This window comes from Trachypithecus francoisi, unplaced genomic scaffold (assembly GCF_009764315.1).
Source record: "Trachypithecus francoisi isolate TF-2019V2 unplaced genomic scaffold, Tfra_2.0 Lachesis_group5, whole genome shotgun sequence".
NCBI lineage: Eukaryota > Metazoa > Chordata > Mammalia > Primates > Cercopithecidae > Trachypithecus > Trachypithecus francoisi.
In genome coordinates, this window is record NW_022681470.1 from 43,009,664 (window position 1) to 43,024,969 (window position 15,306).

The window sequence follows — 15,306 nt, forward strand, 5'->3', positions numbered from 1 at the left end:
AGTTTCTTGAGGGCCTAGCTATGCAACTTGATGTATTTTATGTACTATGATGGATGATTATGACATTTTAAATGCTACTTTTATTTTAGCTGGAGGATTCTGGCTTCTATACCTGTGTTGCTAACAATGCTGCAGGTGAAGATACACACACTGTCAGCCTGACTGTACATGTTCTCCCCACTTTTACTGAACTTCCTGGAGACGTGTCATTAAATAAAGGAGAACAGCTACGATTAAGCTGTAAAGCTACTGGTATTCCATTGCCCAAATTAACATGGACCTTCAATAACAATATTATCCCAGGTTGGTCATTTAATTCTCAAGAAGTGAATAAATACACCTATGTAGAACTCTAGACCAAACTCTATTTCCTCCAGCTGTGAAAATTAATTGAAAAGTAACAAGAATTGATTGCTTTAAATTCTGTAAAATGCGTGCCTCTGCCTGGATTTTACCCTCTACTCAATATATATGTTTTGTTCCTTCTTTTGGAAGTGTAAGTTGATCATAGGGACATATATTGCAGGTTATAAGTAGATTTTTTAACCTAAATATAATTCCCCCTACCCCATGAGAAGGCAGTATGTTTATATAGGTGTCTAAACTTATCACAGCTGGACCTCCTGCATCACTGATCAATGGATTAAGATGGCCACTGTTGGAGTCCTGAAGATTCACTTAAGGTTACAGAGAAGAATTCTACTTCTCACTGTTTGCCTCAACCTCTATTATAGTGTAGATTAATTTATGTGGAAAATTTCTGGTCACTGTGTACACTACAAGTTAAGGTCATGTCTGGAACCCAGGAGTACTCTTCCCGAGGTGAACAAATATCTATTTATTTGTTAGACTTTGTCATCAGTATAAAGACTTTGTCATTACTGAGAAATTGTCCTATCCCAAAATTGAGTTCTGAAGTATTACACTATTAGCATTTACTAGGTGTCTTGCTAGAAAAGTAGTAATAAGCTTGAGGGTTTTTTTTCTATTATAAAGAGTTATGTTAATGACTGGAATTTATCAGCTGCATTACCTTAATAACAACAATACATCTCACTAAGAAAAAACAAACACTAAAAAACCTAATCAATATTGTTTTCTGAAAGTGCAGTAATGTAAATGTAGTTTTAAAGCTTAAATTTCCACTTAATATTCAGCAGTAAAAGATTTTTTTAAAAAAACTTGAATGGGGAGAGCATACAAGGTAAACATGCGTATTTAGATATGGACTGGTTTAGTCAGAATTTTATTTAGTCTTGTTTTAGGATTAGCATATTTACCTTATATTTTCTTCTAAATGTTACACATTATGTTATAAATATTACTATCATAAATTTTTAATATCTGCCTTTGTAAATATTTATATAATCACCATTTATGATTTACAGAGAAGTTTAAATTATTACAAATTTGACTATGTTATTACCTAACTAGCATATGTTTTCATAATTTTCCCCTTTGACCTGCCAAGTCAGTTGAATTATAAGGTGAAAAGGTTTTCATGTGTTTGATGTAAATTGTTTGGGAGGGAAAGTGGTAGTGAGATAAATGAAATGGAAAATGTAATATTTCTGAATGAAATATTTTTGAAACTCAGACTATGAGCCAGCTTTAAGCAATACATTTAGATGAAAGGTTTACTTTAAGCCTAATTTTTAAAAGATGTTTGTTTTCATTCTCTTTTCCTGTTCCTTCTGTTGTTTTTTGTTCTTCAAACAAGTGTCTATAGACATAGTAAATAACTCAGATGAAGAAATCTGTGGAAAAGGCTCTCTTCTCCAATGTCATCTCTTTGGTTCAATTGTTGACCAACTCATAAATCTAATGTGCAAAATATGGAGCTGTCGTGAAATTTTTCCTAGGTTCCTGAGAGGCATTTGTGTTGTTTCTTGTTTCCCTCAGCCCACTTTGACAGTGTAAATGGACACAGTGAACTTGTTATTGAAAGAGTGTCAAAAGAGGATTCAGGTACTTACGTGTGCACCGCAGAGAACAGCGTTGGCTTTGTGAAGGCAATTGGGTTTGTTTATGTGAAAGGTAGGTAAAAGCACTGCATTTTTAATTTATAATGCATTCATAATGAATGGCTCAGGTTTTGCTTCTTAGTTTTTAATCCACTCAGTCCTATTTCACAGATATACAAATTCATGAGGAAAAAATTATGAGCATTCAACTCAAAAGTAGATAAGAAGTGAAGAGATCATTTCACACAAAGTGGAATCATTCCCTTAGAATATTGAAATTGACAAAATTATCTGGTGATTTAGCAAGATTTGATTCTGGAAAATTCATGAGGTTTTAAGGTGGCTTTACTCCCCTCTTTACTAAATTATTTTTCCAAATAGATCAAAAATCACAAATTATCAGCACTTACTTTTATGTTGTACCTGTCTTATGTTATTTTCCAGAACCTCCAGTCTTCAAAGGTGATTATCCTTCTAACTGGATTGAACCACTTGGTGGGAATGCAATCCTGAATTGTGAGGTGAATGGAGACCCCACCCCAACCATCCAGTGGAATAGAAAGGAGTGGATATTGAAATTAGCCACAGAATCCGGAAACTGGGCAATGGTTCCCTGGCCATCTATGGCACTGTTGTAAGTCACACTGGAATGATTGATGCACCTTTAAACCCCCACAGCCAATACCCCTCTGTAAGTGCCATATATAGGAAAAATTTCTCTTACATTCCTGTTTAAATCATAAAATCTGAATCAAATAACTTCTTTTAAAAAACTGAAACAAGGATTGAAATAGATATTTTAGCCCTTTCAAATAAGTGCAGTGGGATAATTTGCCTGCCTTGTTCCTTATCACTGACGTACTAATTAACATTTGGAGATAACTTCCTCAGATCTGTTTTAGGACAAGGAAATTGAAGAATTACAAACACAGTTACATATAGAGTAGATTTCATAGTAAGCTGATAACTATGTTAGGCTTTTCCAAAGTTCAGTAATTCAGAAAATGAGTGGTGCTTTTGGTTATTATTCTAATTTTGGGGTCAAGTTACCCCAAAGTGAAATATTTTATCCCAAAATGTTTAAACTAGAATACACATGAATTTGTTAAATCACATTTGGTGAGACTACTTATGTGCTGTCATTGTTTAAGTAATTGAAATAATTAAAATATACTATCTAATTACCCAATCCAGTGGACCAGTCTCAGTCTTTTAGTCTCATTGATTCTACTTCAACATTAGATGTCATTTGTTGATTGTTCCTTCTATTATGAATTTCTACCTTATGTGCCATAATACTAATACAGCTCAGCCTTCTTCATTACCACTTTTCCCTTTTTCCTCTATTACTATTTCTGAAGTCCTTGGTACTTCTAATACCAATGTTAATACTAACTTTTTTTCATCATGCAATCTAAGATTCCTAAAACTGTAGTATCACCAAAGCTGAAACTCTTCCAAGTTCCATTTCCAGCTGTTGACTAGGAACTTCTGTTTGGATAATACACTGAAACCTCAAATTAAACATCTAAACCAACATTTATTTTTCCTTCTCCCTATCTACTACCTGCAAATCAGCTCCCCTTTATTGACTTACTGTTTGTTAAGGAGACCTGAATTCTTCCATTCACAAGACCTTCAGCGAAATCTGTGCCTCTAGTCACCAAATTGAAATTTATTTAGTGCAGTCCTACATAAATTTACACACAGACACATACATATATGTATATAATGTGACCTACAGTCTGTGATTTATTATTATAAGTAAATTAGTTTTTCACTTTCTCTCTAAACTTCAAACTCCCTAGACAGAGGTCCAGCTGAATGTAGTTTTAATAATCCCCATTAGAAAGGACTCAATATTTGTTAATTTGTCCTGATTATTTTAATGCTTTTTAAGATATCTGTAAGTATAGTATTAGTATTTTTCTTTAATAAAATAACTCCAGATAGATGATCAGAAAATAATGTAATTTTTGCTTTGGTTTCTTACCAGTTAGTATTCCTGGAGATCAATGATAGGCTATTTTGAGAAAGTTTAGGCTTGGAATTTGTTTCCTCCCCTCTTCCTCTTCCTTCCTCCTTTAAATCTATTTAAGAGGTTAGACATATGTAGGTTTTCTTATTTCCATTAAAATTCCTTCTCAAAAATGAAATTTCAAATAAACTAGCATGTGGTGAAAAAAGTGATTGCCCTGCTCTGGAGGCTCATATTTTTGTAAAAATGCTGCTTGTTTCCATAGAATGAAGATGCCGGTGACTATACATGTGTAGCTACCAATGAAGCTGGGGTGGTGGAGCGCAGTATGAGTCTGACTCTGCAAAGTAAGTTGCTTAATGAAACTAATTAAACACTTGATTTAGAAAATATTACCTAATAAAGAGTGTTTATTTTCTTTAACTCTATAGCAAGTTCATTAGTGGTAGCTCTCAGAGTGTGTCTAATTTAGTTTGCTGCTACTGATGGAGCAGTTGTCATCAAATATAGAACTGGTAACACAGAGATATTTTTCTGTATTTTATCTAACATATGTAGTATAAGATTGCAATTGATTGGTGGCAGAGCTTTTTTATTACAACACATTCAATGGGGTGCCCCTTCTTACAATTCACCACAGTTATTCCAACATGCTTAAAAAGATTGCCATTTATGGCATTTTAAGATATTTATTAAAAATAAAGACTACTGTAAAGGAGCTCAAAAGTGCTCCAGTTTGATGGCTGTACTCTTTCATGAAATAACTAAATGTTCTGGGTGAGATCCTCATGCTCATCAGGAAGCCCTTTAGTAAGAGTCATTGGAAAACAGAGTATCCATAATTGGATAAACATAGAATACTCCAATGGCCCACTGGAGAGTTTACAGAACCACTTAAGGGGCTGACCCTAAGACAATGTCATTGGGTTGAGAATTTAAGCAAGACCTTCAAGTCATTTTGTGACTAGGCTCAGTATTTAGCAGGATGAGTTTACATTTTCTTCATCACTATTGAGAGACGCTCTAGATTAGTTAGCTGTTTGCCAAACTAAATAATTCTGTAAGACATCGAATAGATGATAATATCTAATACAATGTTTCACTAAAGAACATGTCTATCAAATGATAACATGGGATGTCATTAGGAAAAAATAGCGTTCTATGTTCAAACAATTCTGAGAAAAAATGAATTAAACAGAGTTCTTTTATTTATTAAATATATAAAGAACAGTTACTATGTGCTGAGCGCTCCTTAGGCATACCAAATTTCTTTACTGCAAATTTTTCTAGAAATGTTAATATGTTGATGTGAATTATGGCCCAACAAAGGGAGAATATAATATGCCACATTTTCCAAATAAATGTTGAGTGAATGTAGGTAGGACACTACACAATAGCACTGACCCAGTTTAAGAAAAGCTACATGAGAGCAGCTCATCTGCACATACTGACAATAAATTCATTTTAGTAAGTGAGGCATATTAAGTAGTCAAAAATATAATTTGGTTCAAATTAGGATTAAAGTACCAGAAGCTATATTATTATTTAAAGTGTTCGTAATTATTATGTGAATGATGGAATTAATTCAATCGAAGTATGTACATGTGGAATTTTATTGTATTAATTTATAGCTTTATATGCAATTGGGAATGTTCAAATATGGTATCTAAATTAAAGTTCTGAGTTTATTTGATACTTTGGCCATTTTGATATGAGCAGACAAGCTTATTTAGTCACGTTGTCACTTAGTGTGGAGGGATAAACCTGAAGTATTTACTTTATGCAGCAACAGTTTATTGAATACATAATGTAATCCGGAAACTAGGAGAGAAATAAAGGCACTGGCCCTGAAAGTTTCTGGAGTGAGGTTAATAAAAACGTCAGTTAGAAGGCATTGTGTAGGGTGATGAGCATAAGTCAGAATAATGCTTTACATGACACTTGCTAAAGAGAGTCAAACCTCAGGTGAAGTAATTACTTTTTTAAAAGACAACATGTCACTGATACCTTTGCAGAAAAAACTAACGTGTTAATATCACAACAAAACACATTTTTATTCTATTTTTGTCTTATTTGTATTCTATTTATTCTAGATACACTTCTCAAAGTATGCAGCCACCACCTTGAATTATCAGATATTATCACTCACTGAACAAATCATTCCACCTTTCAGTTCAATGTCACTAAAACACCGCTCTCATCCCACCATGATCCTTCTCAAGAATGTATATGCTGCCCCCTTTGCTTTCTTATTTAAATGAAAACCTTTCTTATTTTAAGATTTGAACCAATGTTTAAAACCTGTGTGCTGTTACTCTTCAGGGTGAACCATCCTTTCTATTCGTTCATTGTCTTGAAAAAGTAAAAGAGCTAAATCCATCTCCATGTTGTGTCTTTCTCTCCAAGTGTTCTCCCCTCTCCTCTCTGTTCAAATAACCTTACTTACTTATTTTTGAAAATCCAGTTCAAGTCTCTTCTTCACAATGAAGTCTGTCATATTCTATCTTTCTTGGGACTGTAGACCAATATAGACAAACATTCTGCCAGCAGTTGCATGCAGTTCCTTTTACAATCTTTCCAAGGGCTTTACTGGAACCACTGTCATTCACTGTAGACACTGTTAACATCATCTCCCTCCTTCCTTTTTGGTTACCAGAATATCCTTTTTCTCCTGATTTTCTTCCTACCTCAGTGATTGGTTCTGAGTATCATTTATAAGCTTGTCTTCTGTCCATCTCTTAAATAATGCTGTTGCAATTGTTTCTGTCTTTGGCCCTCTTCTCATTTTAGACACTCTTCTGAAGCAATCTTATTCACTATTCACTATTACCAGAATACCATTTTTCTCCTGATTTTCTTCCTACCTCAGTGATTGGTTCTGAGTATCATTTATAAGCTTGCTTCTGTCCATCTCTTAAATAATGCTGTTGCAATTGTTTCTGTCTTTGGCCTTCTTCTCATTTTAGACTCTCTTCTGAAACAATCATTCACTATGAAAGACTCACACATATATATTTCTTGCTCATCTTTATTCTGAGCTCTAGATATGAATATCCCTGTTACGTAGACATCTCTATATGAATGTCTTACAGATACCTCAAGCTCAATAGTCATAAATGGTTGCAAATTATCATTCCTTACTCCCTATCCACAAATCTGTTCTTCTGGTGTATGCTATTGCATTGCCCAAATATACCATATTCTCCAAATCAAAACCCTGTAGTCATCAGTTCTTCCCTTTAACCCATACCAGTCCGTAACAAAGTTCTATCATTTCTGCTTTCTTAATAATTCTTGGATATGTCTTCCTTTTCCTCTCCATTTCCAGTGGCATGCTTTTGTTTGATACATTGTTACTGTTGTTTATGCTCCCATGTTAGTACACATTAATTCTATAGGTATGCTATAGCACAAGTCTGTCTTATCAGTGGTCCTATGAGCTCCTTGAGACTAGAAAGAATATCTTTTCTCTATATACTCTTAGCACCCAGCACAATGCTGGCAAATAGCAGGCTTTCAGTACATGTTTACTGAATAAATGAATAATGGCCAGTGATAAAAGAATGAGTTAATTAGCCAGGCATGGTGGCGGGTGCCTGTAGTCCCAGCTACTCAGGAGGCTGAGGCAAGAGAATTGCTTGAACCCCGGAGGCAGAGGTTGCAGGGAGTCAAGATCATGCCACTGCACTCCAGCCTAGGTGACAAAGGAAGACTCTGGCAAAAAAAAAAAAAAAAAAAAAGAGTTAATGACTCTTTACCTCAAAAATGATCAAAAGAAAAAAGTGAATATTCACCATATAAAACACAGACAAAAGTAACAATAGTAACTAAGAGTACTGTATGCAAAAGTTGTAGTCACATCCTCTTGTTGAGTCTAACAGGAATCCTCTGAAGTAGGCACCATTTTTAAGGACACGGGGCTTAGAGAGGCAGTAAGGAGCAGACACAGAATTTGAATCCGGGAAACATAACTCTAGAGCCCATGCTCTAGGCTAATCTGCTCAGGAATTTTAAATTTTTGACATTTACTAAATAAAAAAGAATTATGAAAATTGTATCAACGGCAGTTATAATCTACAATCTTAGTTGAGAAGCAACAGTGTTTTATAAACAAATCAACCACTCTTTTCAAAATAATGTTACTGTATAATACATGATAAAAAATGTTACAACTCCACAAAAACTGAGACACTATGTGCTTTTTTTCCATAGGTCCTCCTATTATCACTCTTGAGCCAGTGGAAACTGTTATTAATGCTGGTGGCAAAGTCATATTGAATTGTCAGGCAACTGGAGAGCCTCAACCAACCATTACATGGTCCCGTCAAGGGCACTCTATTTCCTGGGATGACCGGGTTAACGTGTTGTCCAACAACTCGTTATATATTGCTGATGCTCAGAAAGACGATACCTCTGAATTTGAATGTGTTGCTCGAAACTTAATGGGTTCTGTCCTTGTCAGAGTGCCAGTCATAGTCCAGGGTGAGTGTGATCAGAGGAATATTCATAGTAAACAGTACCTGGGGTGCCTCAAATCATGGAAATTATTAAGCACTTTAGTCCAAGTCGCCTGTCACCTTAAGATACTTTTAGGTGATGGGGAGAGGACAAAATCATCAAAATTTACAGATTGAAGGGCCTAAACCAATACATATTTTAGAGCTTTAAAATGTCAAAGTTTTAATTTAAAATCCCAAACTAAATTTCTGATTCACAACTAAGTCAAATCTATTCTCAGAAATCAATGTACATGTTTTTGCTTTAAAGAATGACTTATGTCCAAAAGGTAAGCAGTTTGTAAACTCGTTGGTCTCTAACTCTTCCAGCAGCCATATGCAAGTGAGTGAGGATGAGATCTGAGAAGAAACTCTAGCTAACAGAAGTTCTTCTCTGTTGGATTTTAATTTTACCTTAAAGGAGAGATTTCATAAGCTATTTCTCAACAACTATATATTTAGCTCTGTAACCAGCTCATATCTTAAATGAAATCTCCTTTACAATATTTTATTTGCAAAGCTAAGACAAAGGACAATGTTTTACTTTGCAGTTCATGGTGGATTTTCCCAGTGGTCTGCATGGAGAGCCTGCAGTGTCACCTGTGGAAAAGGCATCCAAAAGAGGAGTCGTCTGTGCAACCAGCCCCTTCCAGCCAATGGTGGGAAGCCCTGCCAAGGTTCAGATTTGGAAATGCGAAACTGTCAAAATAAGCCATGTCCAGGTACATCTCCTTATTTAACTGATAGGCATGTGTTTAATAGACCTTCATTTCTGTTTTTTACCTATGGATTGCCCCAGTGTGAGTACTCCCAATTGAAATATACCTGATGGTGTAATGGTTCACCTTTGTATAGTGGATGGTAGCTGGTCGGAATGGAGTCCTTGGGAAGAATGCACAAGGAGCTGTGGACGTGGCAACCGAACCAGGACCAGGACTTGCAATAATCCATCAGCTCAGCATGGTGGGTGGCCATGTGAAGGGAATGCTGTGGAAATAATTATGTGCAACATTAGGCCTTGCCCAGGTGAGAACCCACCAATAATACTAGGATAAACAAAACTTTTCTATCTTAACTCCTAGGAAAAAATTACATTTGCCTTTTCTTCTTCATTGTAAAAAGATGTTATGGCCTCTACCCTTGAGAATATGTTCATTCACTATATTCTTAGCTCTCTTTCATGGAGAAACTTGTAAAAGTATGGCATTCATTGATGTTAAGCAAAATACCTGCTTTAATTGAACATGAAGAAAAGGTCCAAACTGGAGTGTATTTCTCACTCATGTAAAGAAAACGTAAGTATTTACAAGGTCATAAAGTAACATCTAATCCAGCCATCCATTTTGAGGTGAGGAAAATGAACCCTAGAGAGGTAAAAGACTTGCCCAGAAACACACAACTGGTGAGGGGTAAATGCTAATCACTGTCATTCACTAAATACTTACCATACAATAGGAACCATGCTAAGTGCTTTATATTGTTAATATTGCATATTGTTATTGATTTTGTGTTTTAGCACTCTTTCCGAGTAAATTAACAAATCAAACTTAAGTCTAAGTAGAAAACTTTTCAGGTGTAATTGAATCCAAGGATTTGGAGAGTGCTTTTACTAGCATGTTTTCCATCTCTCATCTCTGCTTTCCTCTCTTTGGCTTTATTCTCTATTAAACTCTTTTCATGCGGTGGAAACAATGACTGCTGACAGCTACTGGCTCACAGGGGCCATATAATCTAAGTGAGGCCTCAGAGAAAAAGAGCTCCCTTGTCTCTCAGAATTCCTATCAGTCTCTGGGAAGGAACCCTGTTTGCTTTTGTTCGGGTCACATGCTTACCCCTGAACTCAAGTGAGTCCAGGGTATTCTAATAGCCAGCTTGGGTGAACTGTCTACCTAGTGTAAAGAGGGGCAGAGAAAGAAATCATGCAAAGTAGAGGAGCTGTTCATTTACTTATTCATTCATCCAACAAATATTTATTGAGCTCTTACTTTGTCATCAAGACACTGTTCTAGTTGCTAGAGTTAAAATAATAAACAGTATCTTTCCAGTTTTGATCAGCATACCCAAAAAACTCAGAGACTTGAAATAATGGAGTACAATTTGGAGAGAGAATCTTAGCTGGAATGTCAGAAAAATAAATAGTGACAAACCAAAGCAGGACAGGTATTCACTACATTGGGTATTGCATCCTATTGTGCAGATGAGGAAAGATTTAGAAAATAATGTTCAGTGATTCACTAAGGATAGATAGCTAATAAAAAGTGAATCAAAGTTTTGAACTCAGGTTGATCTAATTACCAAGCTTATTTAAATTGTAGGTATCTGGATTTGCAATTCGGAACTTTGATTACATTACAAAAACGAAGTACTGTCCTGAAATCTTAAAATAAATGAGAAGCCATTTATTTTAGTCTTAAAGATTTTAAAAGCTGGTTGTTTAAGTTTAGAACATAATGTTATGTTCTAAAGAGCAGGAAATACTTGATTCAGCAATTTTGTGTAATTTGTCATCTATAATAGCTATAGAATAACTAAATGATATTTGTAAATATCCTAAAATAAAAACCAGTCTTTTCTCTTCATGTTGAGTAACTCTTTGCTTACTACTGTCTGTTTGCTTACTACTGTCTGCTTACTTGCTGTTGTTTTGTTCACTATTTTATTGGCTTGTATTTTTTTTAAAGGCGTTCTCTAGTTATTTCCCCTAGCCCCTAAACCAATTGAATTTAGCTATTTTTTGAGCACAGTGCCGGTGGTGTCCTAGAGCCATTCAATGAAAGCATGTATTTCTTCCCGATGAGAGCATGTATGAAAATTTAGTGATGCCATATTGGTAGGTAAGTATCAGCTGTAGTAGGAGTATCTATACCACAAAAATTAGCGATGCTACAAGTTTTCCTTCTCACCCCTAGAGAGCTGGTTGTTAAACATTTCTCAGCTCACCACTGCAAAATGGGTGCCAGCCTAAAATAGCCGTTCTCATCCAGGAGGTACGTGAAAATCTCAGGGGCAGAAGATACTTGCTTTTGGTACAATTCATTTCTAACAATGTTGAAGTTACAAAAGAGTTGCAAGAGTACAAACAATTTCTATATAACACTATCTAGGTGAAATTTTGTGTATTTCCTGAAACAAGGACATTCTCTTTCATGAACATAGTACAGTGATCAAAATTGGGAAATTTAACATTGATACTACTGTTATCTCATTTCATTATCTAATCCACAGGCCATATTCGGATTTTGCCAGTTGTCCCAGTAATATCATTTATAACTCTTTTATCCCGCATTCCAAGATCCGATCCAGGATCACACTTGTACTTATTTGTTGTGTCCCATTAGTCTCTTTTAATTGGAAAATTTTCTCAGTCTTTTTCTTTCATGAACTTGATATATTTTTTTAAATTATACTTTATAAGTTCTAGGGTACATGTGCACAACGTGCAGCTTTGTTACATATGTATACATGAGCCATGTTGTTGTGCTACACCCATTAACTCGTCATTTATATTAGGTATATCTCCTAATGCTATCTCTCCCCCTTCCCCACAATAGGACCCGGTGTGTGATGTTCCCCTTCCTGTGTCCAAGTGATCTCATTGTTCAATACCCACCTATGAGTGAGAACATGCGGTATTTGGTTTTCTATTCTTGAGATAGTTTGCTGAGAATAATGGTTTCCAGCTGCATCCATGTACCTACAAAGGACACAAACTCATCCTTTTTTATGGGTGCATAGTATTCCATAGTGTGTATGTGCCACATTTCTTAATCCAGTCTGTCACTGATGGACATTTGGGTTGATTCCAAGTCTGTGCTATTGTGAATAGTGCCGCAATAAACATACGTGTGCATATGTCTTTATAGCAGCAGCATGACTTATAATCCTTTGGGTATATCCCCAGTAATGGGATGGCTGGGTCAAATGGTATTTCTAGTTCTAGATCTTTGAGGAATTGCCACACTGTTTTCCACGATGGTTGAACTAGTTTACAGTCCCACCAACAGTGTCAAAGTGTTCCTATTTCTCCACATCCTCTCCAGCACCTGTTGTTTCCTGATTTTTTTAATGACTGCCATTCTAACTGATATGAGATGGTTTCTCATTGTGGTTTTGATTTGCATTTCTCTGATGGCGAGTGATGATGAACGTTTTTTCATGTGTCTGTTGACTGTATGAATGTCTTCTTTTGAGAAGTCTTTGTTCATATCCTTTGCCCACTTTTTGATGGGGTTGTTTTTATCTTGTAAATTTGTTTGAGTTCTTTGTAGGTTCTAGATATTAGCCCTTTGTCAGATGAGTAGATTGCAAAAATTTTCTCCCATTCTGTAGGTTGCCTGTTCACTCTGATGGTAGTTTCTTCTGCTGTGCAGAAGCTCTTTAGTTTAATTAGATCCCATTTGTCAATTCTGGCTTTTATTGCCGTTGCTTTAGGTGTTTTCGACATGAAGTCCTTGCCCATGCCTATGTCCTGAATGGTATTACCTAAGTTTTCTTCTAGGGTTTTAATGGTTTTAGGTCTAACATTTAAGTCTCTAATCCATCTTGAATTAATTTTCATATAAGGAGTAAGGAAAGGATGCAGTTTCAGCTTTCTACTTATGGCTAGCCAATTTTCCCAGCACCATTGATTAAATAGGGAATCCTTTCCCCATTTCTTGTTTTTGTCAGGTTTGTCAAAGATCAGATGGCTGTAGATGTGTGGTATTATTTCTGAGGGCTCTGTTCTGTTCCATTGGTCTATATCTCTGTTTTGGTACCAGTACCATGCTGTTTTGGTTACTGTAGCCTTGTAGTATAGTTTGAAGTCAGGTAGCGTGATGCCTCCAGCTTTGTTCTTTTGGCTTAGGATTGTCTTGGCAATGCAGGGTCTGTTTTGGTTCCAATGAACTTTAAAGTAATTTTTTCCAGTTCTCTGAAGAAAGTCATTGGTAGCTTGATGGGGATGGCATTGAATCTATAAATAACCTTGGGCAGTATGGCCATTTTCACAATATTGATTCTTCCTATCCATGAGCATGGAATGTTCTTCCATTTGTTTGTGTTCTCTTTTATTTCACTGAGCAGTGGTTTCTAGTTCTCCTTGCAGAGGTCCTTTACATCCCTTATAAGCTGCATTCCTAGGTATTTTATTCTCTTTGAAGCAATTGTGAATGGGAGTTCATTCATGATTTGGCTCTCCGTTTGTTACTAGTGTATAAGAATGCTTGTGATATTTGCACATTGATTTTGCATCCTGAGACTTTACTGAAGTTGCTTATTAGCTTAAGGAGATTTTGGGCTGAGACAATGGGGTTTTCTAAATATACAATCATGTCATCTGCAAACAGGGACAATTTGACTTCTTCTTTTCCTAACTGAATACCCTTTATTTCTTTCTCTTGCCTGATTGCCCTAGCCAGAACTTCCAAGACTATGTTGAATAGGAGTGGTGAGAGAGGGCATCCCTGTCTTGTGCCAGTTTTCAAAGGGAATGCTTCCAGTTTTTGCCCATTCAGTATGATATTGGCTGTGGGTTTGTCATAAATAGCTCTTATTATTTTGAGGTACGTTCCATCAATACCAAATTTATTGAGAGTTTTTATCATGAAAGGCTGTTGAATTTTCTCAAAGGACTTTTCTGCATCTATTGAGATAATCATGTGGTTTTTGTCTTTGGTTCTGGTTATATGCTGGATTACATTTATTGATTTGCATATGTTGAACCAGTCTTGCATCCTAGGGATGAAGCCCACTTGATCATGGTGGATAAGCTTTTTGATGTGCTGCTAGATTCGGTTTGCCAGTATTTTATTGAGGATTTTTGCATTGATGTTCATCAGGGATATTGGTCTAAAATTCTCTTTTTTTGTTGTATCTCTGTCAGGCTTTGGTATCAGGATGATGTTGGCCTCATAAAATGAGTTAGGGAGGATTCCCTCTTTTTCTATTGATTGGAATAGTTTCAGAAGGAATGGTACCAACTCCTCCTTGTACCTCTGGTAGAATTCGGCTGTGAATCTGTCTGGTCCTGAAGTTTTTTTTGGTTTGTAGGCTATTAATTATTGCCTCAATTTCAGAGCCTGCTATTGGTCTATTCAGGGATTCAACTTCTTCCTGGTTTAGTCTTGGGAGAGTGTAAGTATCCAGGAAATTGTCCATTTCTTCTAGGTTTTATAGTTCATTTGCATAGAGGTGTTTATAGTATTCTCTGATGGTAGTTTGTATTTCTGTGGGGTCGGTGGTGATATCCCCTTTATCATTTTTTATTGCATCTATTTGATTCTTCTCTCTTTTCTTCTTTATTAGTCTTGCTAGTGGTCTATCAATTTTGTTGATCTTTTCAAAAAACCAGCTCCTGGATTCATGGATTTTTTTGGAGGGTTTTTTGTGTCTCTATCTCCTTCAGTTCTGCTCTGATCTTAGTTATTTCTTGCCTTCTGCTAGCTTTTGAATGTGTTTGCTCTTGCTTCTCTAGTTCTTTTCATCGTGATAGTAGGGTGTCAATTTTAGATCTTTCCAGCTTTCTCTTGTGGGTATTTAATGCTATAAATTTGCCTCTACACACTGCTTTAAATATGTCCCAGAGATTCTGGTATGTTGTATCTTTGTTCTCATTGGTTTCAAAGACCATCTTTATTTCTGCCTTCATTTCATTAGGTACCCAGTAGTCATTCCGGAGCAGTTTTGATTGAGTTTCTTAGTCCTGAGCTCTAGTTTGATTGCACTGTGGTCTGAGAGACAGTTTGTTATAATTTCTGTTCTTGTACATTTGCTAAGGAGTGCTTTACTTCTAACTATGTGGTCAATTTTGGAATAAGTGCGATGTGGTGCTGAGAATGTATATTCTGTTCATATGGGGTGGAGAGTTCTGTAGATGACTATTAGGTCT

General features: G+C 35.9%; 1 protein-coding gene across 1 annotated transcript in view; it reads left to right on the forward strand.

The window, feature by feature from the left end:
- Window positions 1-15,306, forward strand: part of HMCN1 (hemicentin 1) — a 461,890-nt gene that overhangs the window by 394,043 nt on the left and 52,541 nt on the right. Inside the window, 8 exon segments of the mRNA XM_033196479.1 lie at window positions 90-303; window positions 1,903-2,037; window positions 2,409-2,519; window positions 2,522-2,598; window positions 4,208-4,289; window positions 8,155-8,424; window positions 8,990-9,160; window positions 9,294-9,464. Of these exon segments, the coding sequence (XP_033052370.1) occupies window positions 90-303; window positions 1,903-2,037; window positions 2,409-2,519; window positions 2,522-2,598; window positions 4,208-4,289; window positions 8,155-8,424; window positions 8,990-9,160; window positions 9,294-9,464 (1,231 nt within the window).